Source organism: Diplodia corticola (assembly GCF_001883845.1).
Source record: "Diplodia corticola strain CBS 112549 chromosome Unknown scaffold33, whole genome shotgun sequence".
Lineage (NCBI taxonomy): Eukaryota > Fungi > Ascomycota > Dothideomycetes > Botryosphaeriales > Botryosphaeriaceae > Diplodia > Diplodia corticola.
The window spans coordinates 95,040-117,188 of NW_017971512.1; the positions used below are offsets into that span (position 1 = coordinate 95,040).

General features: G+C 58.1%; 6 protein-coding genes across 6 annotated transcripts; 4 read left to right on the forward strand and 2 right to left on the reverse strand.

Moving 5' to 3' along the window:
• Positions 1-3,529: 3,529 nt before the first annotated feature.
• BKCO1_3300030 (nadh:flavin oxidoreductase nadh oxidase family protein) lies at positions 3,530-4,726 on the reverse strand (the record flags this gene model as incomplete). Its single annotated transcript, XM_020274527.1, has 1 exon — positions 3,530-4,726. One exon carries the CDS (start codon positions 4,724-4,726, stop codon positions 3,530-3,532), a length of 1,197 nt encoding a protein of 398 aa, XP_020129378.1.
• Positions 4,727-6,625: 1,899 nt separating this feature from the next.
• BKCO1_3300031 (magnesium and cobalt transport protein) lies at positions 6,626-8,374 on the forward strand (the record flags this gene model as incomplete). The annotated part of the gene is made up of 3 exons (XM_020274528.1): positions 6,626-6,681; positions 6,856-7,220; positions 7,278-8,374. 3 exons carry the CDS (start codon positions 6,626-6,628, stop codon positions 8,372-8,374), a joined length of 1,518 nt encoding a protein of 505 aa, XP_020129379.1.
• Positions 8,375-10,624: 2,250 nt separating this feature from the next.
• BKCO1_3300032 (ring finger domain) lies at positions 10,625-12,605 on the forward strand (the record flags this gene model as incomplete). Its single annotated transcript, XM_020274529.1, has 3 exons — positions 10,625-10,843; positions 10,939-12,029; positions 12,149-12,605. 3 exons carry the CDS (start codon positions 10,625-10,627, stop codon positions 12,603-12,605), a joined length of 1,767 nt encoding a protein of 588 aa, XP_020129380.1.
• Positions 12,606-14,762: 2,157 nt separating this feature from the next.
• On the forward strand, positions 14,763-17,111 carry BKCO1_3300033 (carbohydrate-binding module family 13 protein; the record flags this gene model as incomplete). The annotated part of the gene is made up of 2 exons (XM_020274530.1): positions 14,763-15,272; positions 15,576-17,111. 2 exons carry the CDS (start codon positions 14,763-14,765, stop codon positions 17,109-17,111), a joined length of 2,046 nt encoding a protein of 681 aa, XP_020129381.1.
• Positions 17,112-18,710: 1,599 nt separating this feature from the next.
• On the reverse strand, positions 18,711-20,239 carry BKCO1_3300034 (helicase mov-10-like; the record flags this gene model as incomplete). The annotated part of the gene is made up of 2 exons (XM_020274531.1): positions 18,711-19,382; positions 19,433-20,239. 2 exons carry the CDS (start codon positions 20,237-20,239, stop codon positions 18,711-18,713), a joined length of 1,479 nt encoding a protein of 492 aa, XP_020129374.1.
• A 637-nt stretch (positions 20,240-20,876) lies between these two features.
• BKCO1_3300035 (uncharacterized protein) lies at positions 20,877-22,043 on the forward strand (the record flags this gene model as incomplete). Its single annotated transcript, XM_020274532.1, has 1 exon — positions 20,877-22,043. One exon carries the CDS (start codon positions 20,877-20,879, stop codon positions 22,041-22,043), a length of 1,167 nt encoding a protein of 388 aa, XP_020129375.1.
• Positions 22,044-22,149: the final 106 nt, after the last annotated feature.

Genomic DNA, 22,149 nt, shown 5'->3' on the forward strand with positions numbered 1-22,149 from the left:
ACTCGGTGGATAATAAAAAAAGAGTGACTTGGAGAACGAAAGTGTATCCAAAACAGGCAACCGGCACAGCGGGGGATGGAATGGAGTAGGGGAAAGAAGAGCAGAAACATCGACCGGCCAAGCCCGGGGGTATATGTATGGAACTGGGGCCTATCCTCGCCTGAAGGCAACCCCCTCTCTCTCCACTCCCCTCTCCGCCGCATAAATGAGGCCCGTCGCCTATAGCCCAATTTACTCGCCACGATGAAACGCGAGGGCGGGTAAGCGACGTTGTGTTTGAAACAAGCCTCCGCGGCTCAAAGCGCCTCCAGGAACGGGGTGGAAGAGTGTGGGACCCGGCAAATTTCCGAAAGGGGGCGGAGATCGCTTCGAAACGTCGTCGGGCGGGTGTTCCCCTTGGTTTCGATTTTTAGTTTCGGCCGCAGGCGCACGCGAGCGCCGCGGCGACGAGCGGCAACGACTTGGGCGGATCGTGGACCATGGCACCGCCCACCCCGGTGCAGATCGTGCGCTTCGGTCGCGGATTGATGGGTGCTCGCGACAACGGCAAAGCGGCGCGAGCGCGGCTCCTGTATCAACTCGTTCGAACGAGCGATGTCAGGCCCGGCCCTCGGCTGGGTGGGTATGGCGCAACGGCGGACGGTGCCGAGTGCCGTGCTCCCGACTGGTTCTGTTGCCTGTCGGGGTGTCGCATCGGAGGGGAGGGGCCGCCTCTTCTTCCTCCCCCCATTTCTTTATCACGTCGGCGGTGCCCACTTGCAATCAGGAAGTCTGCGGTGGCTCTCTCCAAGAACAGTGGCGCTAGCGTGTGTGCATCCGAGCGTAGAAGTCGAACGTCCTCATGCACTTTCGGCTATGCCTGGCGCTCTGTTCTGCTTGTTCTGAAGCAAGCCTGCAGACCGTGCCTCTTCCTGCGCTCAATTGTCCATCACTTACAAAATGGTGCTCACCGCTTTTCCGCTCTTCAGAGGCATCCATTGTTTTCTCTCGTCATTACTCGGCAGTGCAGGACACCCTTGTCGGCGTGCTGTGCCGCAGATACACGTGTAGAACCCGGGCTTGTCCAGATGCGAACGGGTAGGTGGGAGTGCCATCTCCATCCATTGGCCTGATGCACGCCTTACCGCTACTGCTGCTGCGCCTTACTACACCCCACCACCACTCTGCATCTCGCCCAGACGGCCTCCGCCGCTGCCGCCGCAGGCTCCGCACATGCCTGAACGAAAAATGCCCCCAGTCCGTCCCATCCGCCCGGATTTCCCCACTCACTGCACGAGCTCGCAGCCGCGTCTTGCTACCCGCTGTGAAGACCGCGCCCTCTGTGACTTTGCAGTACCTCTCACTAGGTTCTCGGTCCGGTATAGGACTAGGTAGGGCGTTATCGTTCGACCTCCTATTCCCACGACCCTCTCTCTATCTACCCATCACTTTATACACTCCTCCTCTCCGCAAAAAGGGGAAGTGAGAAATAAAAAAAACAGCCGCGCGCTTCGTCGCCTATCGTCCCATCGTTCCTTCCTTCCTTTCCCTCCTCCCGCAGCGTACATCCATATCCTACATACGTCATCCAGAACCCCCCGGGGGTATCCGTATCGCGCGTAAGTATGTACATACATACACGAAGATCCTGCATCCACCCACACCACACACCTCACACCCAACCCCACCCCACCCCTTCCCCTTCCTCCCCCCTTCCTCCCCCCCTCCCCTCCCCTCCTACCTTCCTCCCGACCATGCCACGCATCGCCTGCATGCACCCGATCCCTTTCGGCCCCAACATCGGACGCATGCCGCACACACGGATCTTCAGCCCTGCCTAGCCATTGGACGGGAGCAGCCCTCGCCCCGCCCTGCGCGTGCGTGCAGATTTTCGAAAACGAGGAGGGGCATGGGCGCGGAGGGGGAGTGGGGAGGGGAAAGCCGACCGACGGACGGACGATAACGCGGTGGCGACGCGCGGTCATGTGCGTGCGTGCGTGCATGCATGCCTCGGTTTTTTTTTTTTTTTTTGCGGTGCGCGGCGCTGGATCGTTACTGGACTGGCGGCATTATTGCTTTCCCACGTATGTATGTATGTACATACCTACGCGCGCACGCATTGGTTCGCTTTGGTTGCTTCACCGCTTGTTCGCGCGCTTTCTGGTCGTTTTGGTTTTTATTTTTCTTGGGTTTTTTATTTTTGGCGGCTTTCTCTCTCTTGGTCTTTCTCTTTCTTGCTCTCTCCCATGTGATGATGGGGTTGGAGTGGCGGCGGCGGCGGCGGACGACCCGGGATTGGTAAGGATGGCTGATCAAGGAGCTTTGTCCGGAGAGAGATGGCATGCCGGGATTTCGACCACCGGGGCTGGGGGGGACGGGATGAACTCCAGGCAGCACTCACATGCAGGTCTTTGTCTGCGCTTCTTTTTCCAGGTTCGAGGGCTTGTCGTGGGAGAGATCAGCGCGGATATTGGTGGAAGCGTCGAGCATGGCGCAAGATGCGGTGTGGAAGGAGGAGGGGGGGAAAGAGAGAAGAGATGGAGAGATAGAGAGGTCATTCAGGGCGAGGAAGGCAGCACGCGCGCGCACGTGTGTGCGTGTATAAATCTGACCACCAGTCGCTCTGTCTTTGTTGCTCAAGCCAGCCTGCCAGCCTGCCAGCGTTTGAACTGTCTTCCTGACTACCCTCCAGCAGAAGCAGCCTCCTGAACGGTAGTCTTCTTCTCCTCGTCACTGAATCGTTCAACACTCCACCATGACGAACCACGAGGAAACCAACTCGTCCGACGCCACTTTGCCTCTCCGCGCCCAACGGTGCTCGGTTTGCGCCAACTGGATCAATCGTGAAGGAGGCGTCGTCCATGTCTGTCCTGGCCATCCGCGCTTTGCTGGTGGGAACTGTTGAGATGGTATGAGAACCCTTTGTGAAACACGGAAACCGGATGCTTATTGGGAAATTGTTTCAAGTCTTTTCAGGCAAATCGGCGAAGATGGGAGCTGATTTTGGTTTATGTAGGCTGCATGTAGGCCTGTCCATGCGCCAGTGTTTGGATGTAGTTGAGCAGAGATTGCGTGGGAATGCGTAGTTTGGTTGACTGCTTTTGGAGTCTTCAAGGCGTTTGGAATGGTGGTCAAGTACGGTGGGGTTCCGTGGGCTTTTCATTCGCTCGTTCAATCGAAGTCTTTGGTCAGTGCTGCCTATCTCAATTCAAGACTTTGGTAAAACCATGGGTGGTACCACACAGACAAAGCGACAGCAGGAACAGTGCTACCCAGAAATGACTTTCTTCAATCGATGTGCTTCAAATTGCTGACCGCAATGATCGAGCTTGTGTATCCTGCAGGTATTGGGGAGGTGGACTTCAGTTCCATACAACAGTGGTTAAGTGACGCTGTAGCCATGGTCTCACAACTTGATGCTCGCACCGAAGTGTTGAGAAGAAAACAACATTAAGTCTAGATACAATCTTTATCTGAATATCATAACCAAGCCAAACACCACATCTAACGCATCTCTATCGCTTGAACACGTTCCCAGACCGACTTCAAATCAAACCGCCTCCGCAGGCTTGCCAAACTCCTTGACGTACTCGTCCGAGTAAGGGTAGTCAATGTAGCCCGGCTCGCACTTGTCTCCAGCCTTCTGGTTGATGTAGAAAGTGAAGCGGTCATAAGGCGCGAGCTCCACGCCCTTCTTGACGCGGTACACGAGGTCCGGGTTGGAGATGAAGCGGCGGCCAAACACGACCGCAACCTCGTACCCGGCGTACCTCTCCTCCACCGCCTGCCGCGCCAGCTCCGGCGTGAACCCCCCCGCCACCAGCACCGGCGCCTCCCTGCCCCACGCCTCGAGCGCCCACATCAAGTTCTCGCCCCGCGGGTCGCGATCAACCACCCCAGCCACCCGCGGCTCCACGAGGTGCAAGTACCCCACCAGCCGCCGCCTCCGCAACTCGCCGATCAGGTACGCAAACTGCGGCTCGATCGCCCCCTCCGCCATGCGCATCCCCTGGAAATCCGAGTACGGACTCAGCCGAATGCCGACGCGGTCGGCCCCCCCGACCGCCGCTCCCACCGCCGCCGCCACCTCGAGCGCGAACCGCGCCCGCTTCTCGACGCTGCCGCCCCACGCATCCGTCCGCCTGTTCGACACATCCTGCGTGAACTGGTCGATGAGATACCCATGCGCGGCGTGTATCTCCACGCCATCGAACCCGCCCTTCTCGACCGCATCCCGCGCCGCCGCCGCGTACTCCTCCACGAAGCGCCCGATCTCCGCGTCGGTGAGGGGACGCGGCGCGGGGAGCCCATCCGCCATGGGCACGTCGCTGGCGCTGCAGAAGTCGTTTGCGAAATCGAACCCGCCCGAATCGTCGCGCACGGCGCCGCCGGACCCCTCGGGGTCGGGCCACGCGGCGCGGCCCAGCGCCCAGAGCTGGCAGAAGATCTTGCCGCCGTGGGCGTGGACGGCGTCGGTGACGGCCTTCCAGCCGGCGAGCTGCTCCGGGGTCCAGAGCCCCGGGATGTTGGCGTAGCCGCCGGCGCGGGGGGAGATGAAGGTGGCTTCGGTGAGGAGGAGGGTGCCGGGGACGGCGGCGGCGCGTTGGGCGTAGTATTGGGTCATTGTTGGGGTGGGGACGTGGTCGGTGGTGGCGCGGAAGCGGGTGAGGGGCGCCATGACGATGCGGTGGTCGAGCTGCGTGGCGCCGACTTTGAGGGGGGTGAAGAGCTTGGTGTTTTCGGCCATGGTGGGCTGGGGGGGGTATGTATGTGTTTTCGGGAGGTTTGGAGGAGAATGGAAACTGTGGTGGGTGGTTGTTGTTTTTGGTGGCTGGCATTTTGACTGAGTGGTATGTGGTATTTATATATGCTTTCGGATGCGTCGTCTGAGATTTTTCACGACGCTTGGATTCGATGCTCGTCGATACGTCCACCGGTGTCGTGGCACGGACACGGGCAGCCGACGTGGCAAGGCATGTTCGGCACCTTGGTGGCTGTCAAGGCACAGAATGCCATAAGCAAAGAACAGTGCAGAGAGGAGGAAGAATAGTGATCAAGGTACACAGGGCTGAACCCGGGGAAGCTCGGGCGGAAGATGGAGCTTCAAGAGCAGACAAGCGACCCAATCAAGGGCGTTGTTGGACTGGTTGGGTGGGCCTCTTCCGGAGGTGCTTGGTAAGTTCGAGCTGTGCTGCGTTATACTAATCAACAAACCATCATTACGTAGCAGTCGCCAGAGACACAGATCATGATTTGGTCCGAGCCTTGATCCTCGATTGGCCTGGCAATGGGTCGGCGACATCTCGGAACTTATCGCCATCGTCTCCATCGTTTCTTCACCTTTCACGCCAAGGGTCCGGGGCGGATAATAGTAATCAATAGTTGAACACTCGGTGGCAAACGCATGCTACGGGCAAGACACAGTCCATGACTTGGATTTCGAAGCAGACGTCGTCGCGGGGGTTGAAGAGGATATGAAGACTCGATTGGACAGTGCATGACAATGCAATTGGTCGCTTCGATGCTTTGTGCAACGAATCATTGTCCACGGTCGGTCAAGTCAGAGCAGCTTCGACAGATCAGGCATTATGGAAAAAGAGTGAGCATACCGAGTCAGGGAACGTGTCAACGGATTTCCGAGCTTTACATCCAGGCGTGTCTGCCATACAAGGCTTTCCCTTGCGGCATCCTGTTCCTGTCGGATTTCCGCTCGTCGGATTTCCAAAGCCCTGGTGGCCTGACGTTCGCGACACTAATTTGATGTTGGAAAAAGAAAAAGAAAAAGAAGGCGGAGGGGAGGAGAAAGCGAAAACGGGATTCGGGACTCGGAGAACTTTGGCGAAGACTGATGTTCTGCGGGGAATCATTTTGGCCGGCGCTCGAGCTCGTGCAGGACACAAATACGAGGCTGAAGCGCAACCATGGTGTCTTTCAGTGAGACATGCATAATCTGCGGCTGAAAGACCCACCACAGTTGATGTTGGCGACAGCCTCTCCCTTGGCGCATCCTCGTAGGAAACACGAAAGTTCCCACCTTCCAGAAGGCTGTGGAGCCTGGATTCAGTGAAGTCTGGATGGATGGGAACTCTCATTTGATATATCATTCGTGTAAGAAACTTCACGTGTAGCTTCTGCAATACGTAGACCATCTTTCTCCATATAAATTTGAGAATCTGGTGTATGTTATTGAATTGTGGCGTGCATGCGTCGCATTGTGCACTCCCCGACTTGTTGGTACTCAACCATGACGAATCTGCATGCAGATGAGCGAGCCGGACTGCCCGCCACCAATCTTTCAAACCCAAAGTATACGTCTTTCATGCCGAGCTATAGGCATGTACGCGGATGATGTTCCTCCTCATAGACAATTTAGGTTCAAGTCACGGGTAGCTCGTTTCTTCTTCTCAGCCATATATGTTCAGCTCAATTCAAAAAAGAAACACTGTGGCTTTTGATGTCATGCCTTGCTCACTATTTTTACCCAGTGATCTACAAACATTTTCGTGTGGCTTCTGACTGTTCCAAAATCAGTCGTTTTTCACATTTGTTTTGCTATTTGGCCTGAAATGAGGAGGCAACCGATTTTTGGCATCGTCTCACACTCTGGACATATGTGAAGACGACTGAGCTCTTTTCATGTTGCTGCATGAACATCACCGAATTGCCTCATTACGACTGCGATGACTTCTTTCCAACCTCAAAGTATGTTAGAGCCCCTAGATTCCAAATAATTATACGAACTAAGTACCTTTATAGCCCACGATGCGTATTGGGCCGACTGGGGCGGATATCCAAAAATGAAATCGCTTGCTCAAGATTACGAGGATCGTTCTGGGAAAATTGTCCAAGCCGGCATTTTTGAACCCAGCTCTACAGAGAGAAGAAGATAGGGGATAGACGACTGATTGTTGTCGAAGACACGGACCCAAGGGTGTTGGAGCATATCGGAATCACTTTCGGCATTCCGCCAGTGTTCTTCTTGGCCCATTGCGACGGATGGGTCAATCTCAGCATCGTGGATCAGGCTTGCGCGAAGCAAAGCTGCTCGAGGTACTGGAGGGTCCCAGTTCCGCAGATCCGAGCCATTCCTTCCACTTTCAAGGGGCCATATGGCAATTACGTTATCGAAACCGGAAACGTAGACCGCTGGTCGGTGAAGATAACGCCACAGACGAAGCACGTAAATTTCCGGAGTCAAGTATCTTACTGGGGTCAGAAAGATGGTGAAGACGGATGGATAGGTGAGTCGTGACTTATGGAGGTCGAACACTTGTTAGATGCTGACTACATGCCTGTAGCAATACTACTCGTTGATCCACACCAAGTTAGCATGAGGCTGGAGACACTTGATCCAAAGAACCCAAACGCCTGCTACAAGCTTGATAACTGGAAACCGTCCCGTAACATCTTTTCGGAAGCGTCTGTGAAGCCTTTCAATGCGGCTGTTGGGCTCCAGGGTTGGTCTATGAACTTTATACACCAGAGCTATCACACCCCCATCTTTGACGCCATAAATATGGACACAAGCACTGGGATTCCACCACACACGGACGATCCCTTTTCAGGAACATTCCATGCTCGCAATTTCATCAGATCGGCATGGGAAGAATGGATGTATCAACGGGTCTGTGAATTCGACGATCAATTTTTGAACGAACATCGGTCACACAGCCTCTACCTGGAGTCTGGAGCACTCGGATCCTCTGAAAAAGAGCTTAACGAAGCAGTAAACCGATACAATACTTTGATCGGGGAAATTCGATCAATCAAAATTGATCTGAGACACGTGAGGAGCATCATCTGGGCATTTCGTTGCAAAGATCCAGATTACCTCAGAGAGCAAAAGACGTATCTCAAGGTGAAGGATCAACCCGAACACACGACAAGAAACGAGGATTTCATCACCGCAATGGATGTAGCCAATGCCATTGAAGAGGAAAGTAAGCTCTGGATCTTTCTTGAGAACAAACTCGAAGTGATGGAGTCCGACATCAACAATCATATGGAGACGTTCTCGCAACTTGCAACTATGGAAGAGGCTGTTGCATCCAGCAAACAAGCACGAAGCGGCGGCCAACTTACGAAGATTGCAACTGTCGTTGTACCCTGTTCATTCGTCGCCTCAATTTTCTCCATGGGTGGAGATTTTGCGGTTGGTGGGAGTCTGTTCTTCTTGTACTGGGCCATCACGGTGCCGGCAACCCTTGCGTTGCTTGCTTGGGTGCTTCACAAGGATATCAAGGATTCTTACCGCAATCGTTTTCTAGCCCACTCAATGACTCCGGACGCGAACAGCCAGGCCACAATAGGTCAGAATTCCGGGCTCCGAAGACTTTTGGGCAGGAGGCAGAAAAGTGGTTCGTCTGATGTAGAGAATGCGGAGAAGAGAGCGTAGTTGTTCAGGAGATTCGTCTTATACACACAATACCTTTCTTCCTACTCATGCATCACCACCAAAACTCGAAGATATCGATAATCATTAGTTAGTAGCAGAAGCATTCCAGTCTTTCCCTTGCTCAAAGTACATACATAAACCCAGGATCAGCTATGCCATTGCCGGATTGTGATTTACCGATAACTTCGCATACCGAGGGAAAGCGTGGTGCGGGGAAAATCATGGTTCTGGTACCAAGGCACGCTTCGCGTGGAGTTCGCCGTTCCAGATTTATTGTCCGATCAGCTTGGGTCAGGGTCCAGATAAATCTAGGGGTATGTTCAGTTTATATAGCATTGTGCCAAGTACTAAGGGCAAGGTCAGTTGAGGTGGGGATAAAATCGAGTGTGCAGAGATGGCAAGGTCGAATAAGTGGTACATGGGGGTTGGGCAACCTTCACATGCGTATCTGAAGATGTCTTGAGGTAGTGAAAAAGCTTGCTGGATCAGGATCCAGCAGGTCGGGCAGGGGCCAGGCGTTGCGCTAGCTCTCAGCTTTCGTCTTTCGGGGCTAGGGCACCCACAACTCCAGGAGCTCCAAGAACTTGGCAGCATTCTGGACTCGACGTAAGGGTCTGCTGATCCAGTCAGCATTGCTATCACTGGTATACGCGTCACAAGCCGTCGGAAGCATTGGGGCCGGTTCCGCCGATGGATCTTTTTCGTTTCGCATGCTTGTCAGATGTGTGCATGCAAGCATAGATATTGCAAATCCATGTCGTCTTCCAGTAATAGGCACACCATCTGACAATAGCTTCGTTGACCTGTACGACTGACTTTGAGACGTCTGGGATGGTTTCCAGGATCTTCGGGCAAGGGGTCACGAGTACAGGAGATTGTGCCGAATTCCGTATGGATTTCCTGATACTAGGTTTGCGGAGCGTGACACCGAGGTTGGAGTTCAGAGAACCGAGCGATGCACCGATGATGGTCTCATGGTGCAGGAACAACAACAGTCGACCCTGGGGTTGCAGGCTGCATATCCAGAAGAATGGTCCAGACAAGGTGGATTACACCTGGATTTATGCCGCAGCTGGCGTAGGCGTGGCGCTACATAGGACTGACGTGTCATCCAGGTATGGGGCAGGCATTCATATTGCTGGCTGGAGCACTTGACCTGAGCTTGTAAGGCGCATTTGCCGTATCTGTGCACGGAGGGACCTCCTGCGAGACACTGCATGCCGGAGAATCTATTTCTCCCTTCGTGTATCTCATCGCGCTCATCTTCAAACGGCAGTCCACATGTCGGCAAAAACCACGCCCCACGTTGCGGAGACAGATCAGGCGAGATGTCAGTGCTGCATTTCAGATTCCACGACCAAACAGCCACCACCATTGTGGCGGCAGAAATGCTCGGCTCGAGCTGTTTCGGGGGCGCTGATAGTGGCGGGACTGAGTAGGGACAGCCGAGGCACAAGCGATAACGGGTGGTGGCCTCGCCAACGAAAAGATGGCAATCAGTAATCCAAGCAGCAAGTCGTGGTCAGGAGTCAGGACTCTCTGATCATGACGTTTTGAAGCATAGTCGACTTCGGTTTCGGGCGTCGAGAGGCAAGGCCACGGGACTGACGACGGTCGACATGGACGGCGGCTGGCTGAAGTAGGGGAAGCGAGGCTCGTGTGGGTGGGTGCTTGTAGCAAAGGTGAAATTTCAGGCGTCGGGGCTGGGCAGCGCCACAGCGGGAGCCGCGACGACGAAAGATCGAGCAGCACACCCTGCAGCGGCTGCTGAAACAGGGCCCGACGCAGCGCTCGAATGCGTAATCATGCAGCAGCCAGGCCTCCAGCGTGCAGCGCGTCCCGGCGCGTGTTGTGCAGCAGCGTTGGACGGGCGGGCGGCGGCGACTGGCGGAAGCAGAGGGCCAGCGTGTGGCGGCGATAAGAGCTGCGGTGGCAGTGGTGTGCGCGGAGTGCGTGGTGTGCGCCTGAGCGGCGGCGGGGGCGTTGGTGCGGGGAAGGGAAACCGGCAGCGAAGGTGAGCCCAGGTGAGCCGCCAAGCGTAATCGTCGACAGCCTGCAGGTGGCCGGCGGGCGCCGGCACCGACAGCGGCAGCCCAAAAGGCCAGTGATTGCGATTGCGCTCCACCTCCGCACGCACTGAGCCTGTTTGTCCGCCGCGATCAGTGACCTCAACCTCCCGCCGTCTGCGCCGCCCCGTCCGCAATGCTCGCGCACGCATCCTGGTAACCGCCAATCCGTTGCGCCTGCGCCATGCCTGCGACCGTGCTGATGCGCTACGTGCGCGCGACGTGCGCCGCTGCCGTGGTCCTCCAAGCCGCCGTGTCGGCCCAGACGGTGACGCCGTCCAATGCGACGGACCAGCTCGCCCTCAGCACCCAGCTCGCCCTCTCCGTCGCCCGCGGCACCGTCGAAGGCGAGCCCGTCGCCCAAGTCGTCCCGCTCACGGCCCGCGCGGCTGACGGCCTTGACGTACGTTTTCGTCTTACGCTTCCTGCCCAAGCCGGCCGAGCCATGGCCCCGATCGTCCTGCCCGAAACACCCATATACTGACCTGCCACCCCCAGGCCTCCACCGGCCAGCTGTTCCAGCTGTTCTACGCCACCGACTCCTCCGCCCAGCGTCTCAACGAGTCCAACATTGCCTACATCGATTGCGACCCCGACGCCTACCGTGGAAATCTGCAGGCCAGCAACGTCCTCAACACCGCAGCCGAGCGTGGCGCCGCCGCGGCGCTGTTCTTCAGCAAATCTGCCCGCTCCTGCAACGTCACCGGTGCCAGCGACAACTTTCCCTACCTGTATTCCATGGTCAATGCGACCGCCTCGCAGAGCCTTCTTGACGACTTGATCGCAACCACAAGCCAAGGCGGCCAGGTCTACTTTGCCACCATCCGCTCCACCGCAGACGATTCTTCCGCCGGGAACGACACCATGAGCGCTAGCGACGATGCCGGTTCCGACCAGGGCTCGAGCAGCAACCCGCTGGGCCCCTCGCCGTCTACCGCCGTGGCCATGATCATCCTGTACAGTATCACTGGCGTCATCACGGCGCTTTTCCTTGTAATCATCATCACTGGAGCGTTGCGGGCACATCGCCACCCAGAAAGATATGGCCCAGGTGTGGTGCTCAATGGCGGAAGAGGAGGATCGCGGCAGACTCGCGTGCGCGGAATCGCCCGGGCAATGTTGGACACCCTTCCTGTCGTCAAGTTCGGGGACAACACCAATCAGCAGCATCCCCCCAAGCCAACGGATGTGGAGATGGGCGACACAACAGCGCGGAACAGCGCGGAGGACGTTCAGCGGACGAGAGACGGGCAGCAGCAGTCCGAGACATCCGGAGCAACCGGCGGGGCGGGAATGGCTGCTGCGGATGGCAGGAGCTCGCACGAAGGGGCTCCGCACTCAGCCACTGCGGGGGCGAGGAACGGCGCTGAGCAGCAGGCTGACTCTACTGAAGCGGGGATCGCGCCGGCAGCCGCTGGCGGCAGCGCGGAAAACCTGGCCTCCGAGGGCGACGCGTACACGGGCTGCACGATTTGCACCGAGGAGTTTGAGCCTGGCCAGGACGTCCGCCTGTTGCCTTGCAACCACAAGTTCCACCCCGAATGCATTGACCCATGGCTGCTCAACGTGAGCGGGACGTGTCCGCTATGGTAAGTTTCCTATCACGCTTAGCCCTGACCTGATGATCTGCGAGGGCCCGCGCCCCACCACCATCGTCATCACCTCTATCCAGACGAATATCGACATGCTAACGTCGTGCTTTGTACAGCCGCATCGATCTCAACCCCGCGTCGCCCACGGATGAGCACCACGCCGGCTCCGAGCACCGCCACAACAACAGCGCCAGCACCCGCCGCTCCGCCTCCATCCTCGCGCCGCCGCTTTCCCCCATGGACGCCGCCGCCGCCAACATCCCGCCGTCCCCCCACCACCCCAACCGCCGCAGCGTCTTCCGCGACCTCCTGCACCTCCGCGGCCACGACGCCACCTCCACCAGCGAGGAGCGCCTCGCCGTGGCCAGGCGCATGGCCATCGACCGCAACTCGCGCGACGCCAACATGGTCGCTGCTCCCGGCGAGGGCGCCAACGAGCGCCGCAGGAGCAGGCGCTTGAGCGCCATCTTCAGACCCGGCAGGCACGGTGTTGCGCCGGCGGGTGAGGAAGAGGCGCCCGCGCCGGTGTACGAGAGGCCTTCCACCCGGGACGGCGGTGCGGCGGCGAGGTAAAGCTGTTTACCTGCTTGGTTTGCCTTTTTTTTTCTTTGTTACTATGGGACGCATTATATCGGTCTTGTAGAGATTAAAGATATTGCGTCTGGGACGGATTCTTATATTATCTCCATCTTTTGCTTTGCAAATACGGTTACGATAAACGATGGCTTCTTAGGGGAGCAAACATTGCATGGCGTTCTGGTCTTTTTTTTTTTTCTTTTTTCTTTGTTGAAGATGTATGTAGGGTTCTGTCTGCTATTTGCTTTTTTAGTGTCTGGCGGCTTATGTATGGCATACGGAAGGTGTGGCTGGCTGGCTGGATAGATAGATGGATGGAGGGAAGGCGGAAAGGGACATGTATGTACATAAACTACTCCCCTGCAAAATCCATAACGCGTCGACTGCAATTACCACCCCTTACGCCCGGCCATTCCAACGGCTCTCAGCCCCCGCTCCTACCACGACAGCCTCGTCTCATCATCAGCGACCAACGGCACAGGCGCCCGCCCGCCCTCCGCAAGTGAGCCAGCTGGCGCGACGCCCTCGCTGGTCTGTGCCATTCAGGGTCAAGACGGCGGCGGGCGGGCGGACAGACAGGAGAGCGCTGGAAACGGCGGGCTAGCCCAGCGATGACGAGGCGTGGAGATGGCGAAGGGGGCGGTGGCTGTCGTTGAGGACGAAAGAGTCGGCGCCGTCGCGCGGCCGTGCAGGCGTGCAAGCGTGCAAGCGTGCAGAGGCGAGCAGCATGGAGGTCCGGGCAAAGAGCAGTCGATCAACAGTTCGGAGCGAAATGAAAGCTTGGCAAAGGGCAATTTGGGCTTATCGTTGATCCGCCATATTATATTAAAGTCGGTACCTTTTGGCTGGCTGAAGCGAGCGGCTGTGATTGGCCCGGGCGCGCGTGATGTACAATACCGCTTGCGGAGGGCAGATCGAAAAAAGCATGGGGTATGGGTGGGCCAAAGGGCGTGCAACGCGTGGCCGCAACGGCATCCCCAAGGCCACGGCGTCGTGAGGCTAAGCCGCAAGCCTCGGCCGATCGCAGGCAGGAGGGTGGGCCTGAAGGGGCGAATGCGAAGAGGAAGCAAATTATTTGGGCGTGCGCGTGCGGACGCGGCGGCGGCGGCGGAGAGGGCTTGCGCGTGGTACGATCAGGGAGGGCTGTTGTCGCGCTGCCTTGGTTCTGCGGTTGCTGCCAATTCTCTCCCAAGCATCTCGGCACGCACGGGTATGCGGGCGGGCGGCTCTTGGGGATATATGCCGTCAGAGCAACCACGGCAGCCAGTGCGATGCCTCGGCGAGAATGATGCGGCATTTCATCGAGTCGAAGGAAGGCAGCGCTCGGGACGTCTTTCACATTCTAGACTCGCGAGAGCAGACGCAATCCTCAAACGGTCTCTGGTAGATTGGCTCTGGCGTGGCGGAAGTAGCGGCTTCGCAGTGGTAGGCGAGGACGGGAGCTGCGGAATCCAATGGCACGCGTCGGACGAGGCTCCGGCGGTGTTGAGCGAGGCGCGAGCCAGGTCGTGCGATCCCCTGAGCTGTGGGCGAGTCACGGCCATGCGCTGGCCAAAACTCTGGCCGTCTGCCTACTACTGTGCAGTGCCGACGTTGGGCGATCCGAGCAGCGCGGAGGCGTTCTGGCTTCTGCGTCTCCTTTTGACCCGTTGCGGCATGGCTCTGGCCTCGTCACTGCCCCAAACGGCTACCTGCGTGCCAAGGCTGCGCGCCCGCCGCCCAACCAGCGCGTTTCCCGCATCTTACTAAGGGACCCCCATCTGATGACCCTCGTCAGTTGAATCACCGCCCGGACCCGCTGCGCTGCCGCAGTCGCTGTCGCTGCGCAAATCCGCCAAGCTGCTCATGCCCGACGAAGCCGCTGCCCGCGCGGCCCCAGCAGTCGTCACACGCATGGACCGTCCGTCGTCTGCCCCCGCGAGAAGCTTGTTCGCCGTCAATTAGAACAAAAATCAATGCCCGCCCACCGCCCGACCACTCCTGCTCCTCCTCTTCCCCGCCACTACCCTTCCCCCTCGGGGAGCCTAGTCACTCTCCCTTCCGCCGGCCACATTATGCAGCCACTCCTCGACGCCGCACCACCCACCGCAGTCGTCGTCGTCGTCGTCGCCAATCGCCCGTTATAGCCAAGGCGGGAAAATCCAAACAGCAACAATGCCTCTGAACGTCTCCGCCACACCCACCAACATCTCCAGCACCGCAACCTACCACCTCGTCAACACCTGGAGCCTGGGCTCCCTCTCCCTCGAGCCCGGCACCCCCAACCTCCAGCTCCAGGCCGTCCCCCCCTCCAACTCCACCTCCACCCCGCTCGCCTTCCAGTTCCGCACCTCGGACAGCTCCGGCGAGTTCAACCTCTGCGCCGCCGTCAGCGACCAGACGTACTGCCTCGACGTCCTCAACACGCCGAGCACCGTGCCGCGCCTGTCGCCCTTCGGCTACTACGCCGGCCAGTACTGGGCGGTCCAGGCATCCGAGGATGGCGATGGCAGCGTGCGCTTGTCGAACGAGTGGACGGGAAGCGGCTGGTATATGGACCTGTATGCGGGGTCGTACGAGGCCTTTATGAGCGAGGGGGACGATGCGGATGAGGATTACGCGGGGAGGTATTGGACGTTGGAGATGGTCGAGGAGGAGGTGGCGCTGCCCCCGAATGCGCCTGTGGTAAGTCTTTTCGGTTGATTCCTTTTTTTTTTTCTTTCAAGAAAGACTCTGGGGATCTGGCGGGATCAGTGAGGCGGGAATGCCGTTCTTTCGGTGGTTGCGAGATGGGTGGTGCGGTTGGACTGATTAGACGCGTAGAGAAGCGTCGCGTCTCTTTCGAACACACCACACTCATGGATGCCATTGAGCGCCTCTGGGAGAAGGGCGGCCATTCTTCTGCTCTGAATCACTTTTCTATCGGTCGGCATGTCAAGAGTCTGGGTGTTTTCGGAAGCCAATGGCATGGTTGCTGACGCAATGCAGATCGACGACGCTTCATCCACCACCGCCAGCGGAGGGGACGGAAGCAGCGGTCTTTCCACTCCAGCCATCATCGGAATCAGCCTCGCAGGAGGAATCTTCTCGGCAACCTTGCTGCTTGTCATAATAGCCCTGATGTTCCGCCGCCGGCGCAAGCGGCGCAAGCAAGCGCAAAAGCAGCAAGCCGCTGACGACGCAGAACAAGCCTCTCCAACCCACACCGACCGGCAACGGCTCACCCGATCACCGGATTCGCGAACCATCTTGGACCCAATGGGCGGTAGCAACAACAGCAACTCGCACCGCGTCGAGCCAACCACGCCGCAGACGGCACACTTCTGCAACAACGACACCAACAATGGCCTCCCGCTCGAATTGGAATCACCCCTGGAGCCGCGCGATTACGCCTCTCACCACCACTTTGGGACACTGTCGTACTTCGCTCCTCCTCCTCCCCACGACGACCACAACGGCAACGTGCCGCTGCCGCCGCAACAGCAGCAGCCCCACCGCCCGTCCATCTACGAACTCCCAGCGAACAACGAACACGACGACGACGACGACGACGACGACGACTTCGCCATCACCCCGGCGCCGCCGCCGCCGTTCTCCGAATCGACGACCTACGACCGCGACGAAAAGGACCCCACGCTCTTCCACCCCTATTCGACAATGATGACGACGACGGCGACGACGACAAACTCCCCCGTCCCGTCCTCGCCATCATCCCCGGCCTCCCCCGCCTCCCCCGCCTCCCCCGCCTCCCCCATCCGCACGTACCGCACCGCTCCCGCCCCCGCCTCCGCCTCGGCCCGCTGGCAGGAAGTCGTGCCGGACGGCCAAGTCGTCTTCAGCACCAACGGCATCGTGGCGTCGCGATCGCTCCGTCAGCCCAACAGCGCCGGCGCCGGCGGCGTCACCCGGACGTCGACTGCATCGTCGCCGCGCCGGGAACAACAACAATACCAGCAGTACCACACGCAACCGCCCCCCCAGCACCTCTGGACCAACGGCACCATACCCACCTGGCCCCCGCCCGCGTGGCCGCCGCCATCCGCGTCAAGGCCGATGTCGTCGTCGCCGTCGCAGCGGCAGCAGCAGCAGCATAGCCAACACCACTACCACCACCGCCATGCTGCTACTACTAGTAGCAGCACGTACGGCGGCAACACGATGGTCAGCGGTGGCGGCGACGGTAGCGCCGCCGGCGAAGTCTCTCCGACGTCGTCGAGGTTCGAGCAGGAGGGGGGGTACTGGGGCACGGCTATCACGACGCCAACGACGACGATGATGAACACGATGACCATGACCATGTGCGAGGCGGATGCGGGCGGGAGGGAGGTGGTGCGGATGGTGGATCTGCCGGCGTCGGGGGCGAGTCCGGATCGGGATCGGGAGAGGGATTGGGAGAGGGATCGGGAGAGGGATTGGGAGGTGGACCAGGTGGAGAGGGAGAGGGAGAGGGAGAGGGATGGTGGTGGTGGTGGCGGGTGGGCGACGGTGCGGTGGGATCGGGGGAGGAGGAAGAGCGGGTGGTGAGACTGAGGAGGGGGAGGGGGAAGGGGGAGGAGAGAACCTTCACCTCTGTTCTTCTTTTCGATTTGCCTTGATCCTTTTCTTAGAAGGAGGGGCCTTGTTTCTCTCCTTCCCCCTTCCTCCCCCCTACTTTTTTTTTTTTCGAAGAAGAACGTTCAGCGGCGTTGGCGCAGGCACCGCGCTACTCACGATAATACTTTCTTACCTGGTCTTCAAAAAAGCGGCGAGGTCGGTCGTTCGGTCGTTCGGCGTTGGGTTGATGTCGTGGCTGGGAACAAAAAAAATAACGGAAAGACGGACAGACGGGTATCATGGGACTAGCTGGCTGGCTGGCTGGCTGGCTGGCATCGGAGATACTTAAAGGGACTGTTTACGTCCCCCGTGGGGTATACATCCGGTTACTGGATATGGGAGAACCGAAACGGTTGGCGTTTTTTTTTTTTACACCATTATATTTTTAATCTGTATCGTCGGACCCTCTCCTCCCCCTCAGCCCTGATTTCCGCTGGAAGGAAGGCAGGCAGGCAGGTACGCAGGCAAAGCCGGGGGGTTTTTTTTTGCTGGGTCTTCTCGGTCGGTCGGTCGGTCGGGGAATACACCACTCGGTCGTTTTGCAAAAGACTTTTCCCAGTTTCCCCATACTTCGGTGTGTCTTTTGTCTTTTTATTTTTTTCGTGTGTACGATAGTCGTGGTGAACGAAAACAACACCACCACCTTGGAAGAGAGCTGGCTCTACGATATCAGTAATACTACAGTCGACGAGAAGCGCGAACCACCACCACCACCATGAGACCATCGGCTTCTCCCCCTATTAAACGACCGGTCTTTAGTAATACACAAACAAGCCACCTACTACGCAAGGCACTCTGCGAGAAAAAATAAACGACATGCATGGGGTATGGGAGGGCCATCGTATCGAGCCAGCCAGCCACCCCCGCTGCAGATAATGCGGGCTCAACCGCAATCCATCCATCCCATCCCATCCTTCCGCCGCGGGGGCAGATCGTCGTACATACAGAAGAGAAGCGAGGAAAAGCGCAGCCAGCCAGCCAGCCAGCCTCACTGCTGTTGCTGCCCAGCCGGCAAATGGGTCGATGGGTGGATGGCTAGCTGCCGGAACCCCAGGGATCTATCTCATCCATCCTGTTCCTGACTGCGTGGGTGCCCTTTTCGCCCTGGCGCGGATCAGTGCGGATGCGCCGCGCGTCCCGAAAGCTTATACGTACACAGGTAGACGGGCACAACAGGGGGCTGCGTTGCGGTGCGGTGCGTTGCGGTGCGTTGCGTTGCGGTGCGTGGTGCGTGCGTGTGTGTGTGTCTGAGCCGGAGATGATGGAACAATGCTGGTACACATACATACCTTATCGGCGGCGGCAGTGCCGGGAACGGGAAAAAAGAAGCGAGAGGGGGGAAAGTCAAAAAGAACGACAAGGTTTCGACTACTGATCGGGTGTGGCGGCGGGCCGGCCGGGGAGGGAAGGGAACGTTAATGAGAGAGAGCTGGAACGCCGTTGTCGCACCTTTTCTTTTCTTTTTTCTTTTTTACCGGCACCTCCGGTTGGTGTGTTGCTGTTTGTTGTTTCCGACGACGAGAGGCCTTTTTAGTATATGGGCTGGTGTAGACCTTCGAACAGGGCTTCCCACTCGGGATTGTCGGCCAAGCGGATGACCTTTGTGCCATCTCGTTCGGCCAGTCGGCGGAAGAGACTGACTTTCAGGTCGTCGGACATGGCGCGTGTTGCGTGCTCGGTTTGATCGCCTGCCATTACGAAGATGGGGTTGGACATGATGTCTGCTATCCACTTGGGCGGCATAACCACGCTGAAGGGAATTGCGGTGTCGGGCTCTGTGAGTTGCGCGGCGTCGTCTATAAAGAGCGCATCCCAGTGAAGCTCGATCCTCTGTTTTACGGCTCCTGGTGGGTTTATGTGACCGTAGTCAAACTTGAAGATTTCTTCGTTCGTATACCTTGCCATGGCCAACGCAGCTGCATCCTGCCAAGTAGTTACTACGACCTTGTAGGCCCTGAGGTCGGCAAGTGAGGGCAGCCTGAGCCCATTATGATGTTTGTCGAGATTTGCGTGAGGAACGAGATGGTCAGGCACATCACGTCTTAACCGCGGGAGCGCAACGAACCGCAGGTATTCTTTGTGCTTCAGATGCTGACCGAGACGTTGGGTGATGATGTCAGCGGCATGATTAGATGCCATGCAGAGTAGGATATGCGGGGTATGTTTTTTGCTGTTCGAAATGAATTGCAGTACGCATTCGAGCTAGAAGATTGTTAGTAATCAGAGCACGAGGGAAAATGAACGATGCTTACGATGGTCTGGGTCTTGCCTGATCCAGGCCGGCCATTAATCAGCACAGGCGCCTCACTGCAGTCCTTCTGCAGGACCCGAGCCACAGCTTCCTGCTGCTCAGGCTTCAGGTCATTGTCGAAGTATTTAGGCTCAACCGGATCCGTAATAAGCCCTGTCGACGGGAGTCCTGCCGGATGCAGCATGCAGCTAACCCAATGGTTCGATGGTTGAGAATCATCGATTTCTTTTTGAATCAAGGCAAGTGCATATGTTTGAGCCTCGAACCGATCAGAAGGCACGGAGAAGTGCACTTGGTATCGCTCATGCCCCGAAAATTCAATCTTTTCATCATTAAAGACGCGAAGCATCACTTCTTTCTTGGACTGGTCGATTTGATCCACACGAGCCTCGAGTAGCGATTTCGAGGAGTTGAGGCTCTCACGTAGTAACACAGAGTCGCCAAGCTCGATCGGAGGTTTGTATTCGCCAAGATTTGGTAGGGGTATATCGCACCAAAGGGTGCTGTTCCTGGGGTGCTGGCGAAAGTCGATCTGCTGTACGTACAGATGATAATAGTGTGTAGTGATTTCATGACCAAGGACCTCGAGTTCGTTTGCAAGGATACGGCGGAAAGAAGCAAAGTATGGACTTGCACCTGACTGGGCATCCAGTGACATAGAGCGAATCACCACGGCTCGGTTGATCCGAGGACCCGGCATGCTGGACCTAGAATAGTCGAAGACTCGTCGTTTCTTATAAGTACCAGGAGAGCCAATTGCGAGGCTCGGCAAGCCATTGTCGTTAGGAGGCGGGTGTCCCGAGTCCATGTTGGTGGGTGATATAGAATGAGCTTCGTAAGAGATGCTGTAAAACGACGAGTCTCAAGTGAGAAGATAGCGAGAGCGCGAGTATAGCGTGGGTGGGTGAGACGGAACTACGTTGCATCAGTCGAGCTGCTCGCTGATGGGCAGGTGGGATCGTGTGGGCGCCTGCGCCGCCTGCTGTACATCCCAGCCGGCAGCTGGAGCCCATCGCGCCTGAATCGGTCTTTGTCCTGACATGCTTTCCAAAAGGAGTGAGTACTTCCAAGTCGAGGAACTTGCGGCCGGGAGATGACGCAACCGCGCGAGTCATCCGGCGCATCAAGCGCCAGCCACATGACTCAAAAAATAATCATGATTTTCCATCGCCAGCCAGCCAAAACACCCTCCACACCCTCCACACCCACCACACCACCACAACCCCCACCGGCCCGCCACAAGAACCCCCAGGAGCTTTTCTCTCCGCCCTCACGACAAAAAAAAAAAATCCACATCGCCCGCCCACCAGCCGCGCCCAAACCCCAAACCCCGGCCCCAAGCCCGCCTACCCGGCCCGCCCACCAGCCAGCCTACCAACCAACCAACCAACCAACAAACAAACAAACAAAAAAAAACCCCCCGCTCACACACACACACCGCAACCATGCCTCCCAACAAACCCTCCTCCGACCTCCCCTCCCTCATCGACCTCACCACCTCCACCTCCACCCTCCTCACCCACTTCCACGCCTCCCTCGCTCCCCCTCCCACCGTCACCTCCTCCTCCTCCCCCCACCCAGCCACAACAACTTCGACGACAACCCCAGTCACCCCCAGCACACCCACCCCCCTCGCCCTCCTCGCCGACACCGCCGCCCTCCTCAAAGCCCACACCACCAAGCTCTCCCTCCTCCTCCTCAACGACCCCTTCACCCCCTCCGCCATCGCCTCCGTCCTCCGCGATATGGCCGACCGCGTCGTGCCCGCCATGATGGCCGGGGCCGAGGCTGTCTCTGGCCAGCAACAGCAGTCGTCGTTTTTGTTCCCGGCGGTGGTGGTGAGGGAGGTGCGGGCTAGGGTGCGGAGGATCGTGGGGGCGGTGGCGGAGGAGGTGGGGGAGGTGAGGGGGAGGGCTGTGGCGGAGGCCGAGGCCAAGGCCAAGGCGGAGGGGGGGAAGGGGAAGAAGGGGAAGGTGGAGGGGAATGGAGGGAGGGGCGCGTTGAGTAGTACGGGGTTGGTGTGGGAGGCGTGCGATGCGTTGGTTGAGGTGAAGGAGAAGGGGGTGGTGGGGGTGGTGGTGGGGCAGGTGGAGGGGTGGAGGGGGATGGTGGTGGATGCGGTGGAGGAGTTGAAGGAGTGGGGGGAGGAGGGGGAGGACGAAGACGATGATGAGGAGGATGGTCTGGATGGGAGTGGGGATGAGGACGAGGACGACATCTTTGGCGGGGGCGGCGGTGGGGATAAGCTGGGCAAGGGCAACGAGGAGCTGCGGGCGCAGCTGGACGCCACGCTCAAGAAGGTCAAGACCATCACCGTGCTGTACCAGGCGCTGGTCAAGCGCAGGCTGAAGACGTATCCCGCCGGCGGCAGCGATGCGAGCGCCGTGGAGACGCTGGACCGGCTGCTGGACATCCTGCAGCGCATCCCGGACTCGGTCGACGACATGGCGAGCGCGTACTACGACCTCGACGGCGAAGAGGCGAAGAAGGCCTTCGCCAAGATCAGCGCCGACGCGGTCCGCGCCTCCGACTTGGTCAAGCAGAGCTGGGACGGCAAGGACGACGAATTCACGACCTGGGCGGGCAGATTTCAGGACGCCATCAAAGCATGAGGATTATTATACGCTGCTCATCCCGATTGCTCGCTACTTTCACATTCGACAAACACAAACTTGGTTTCCCTTCAACGCCATTACCCCGTCATCATTTTCTCCAATT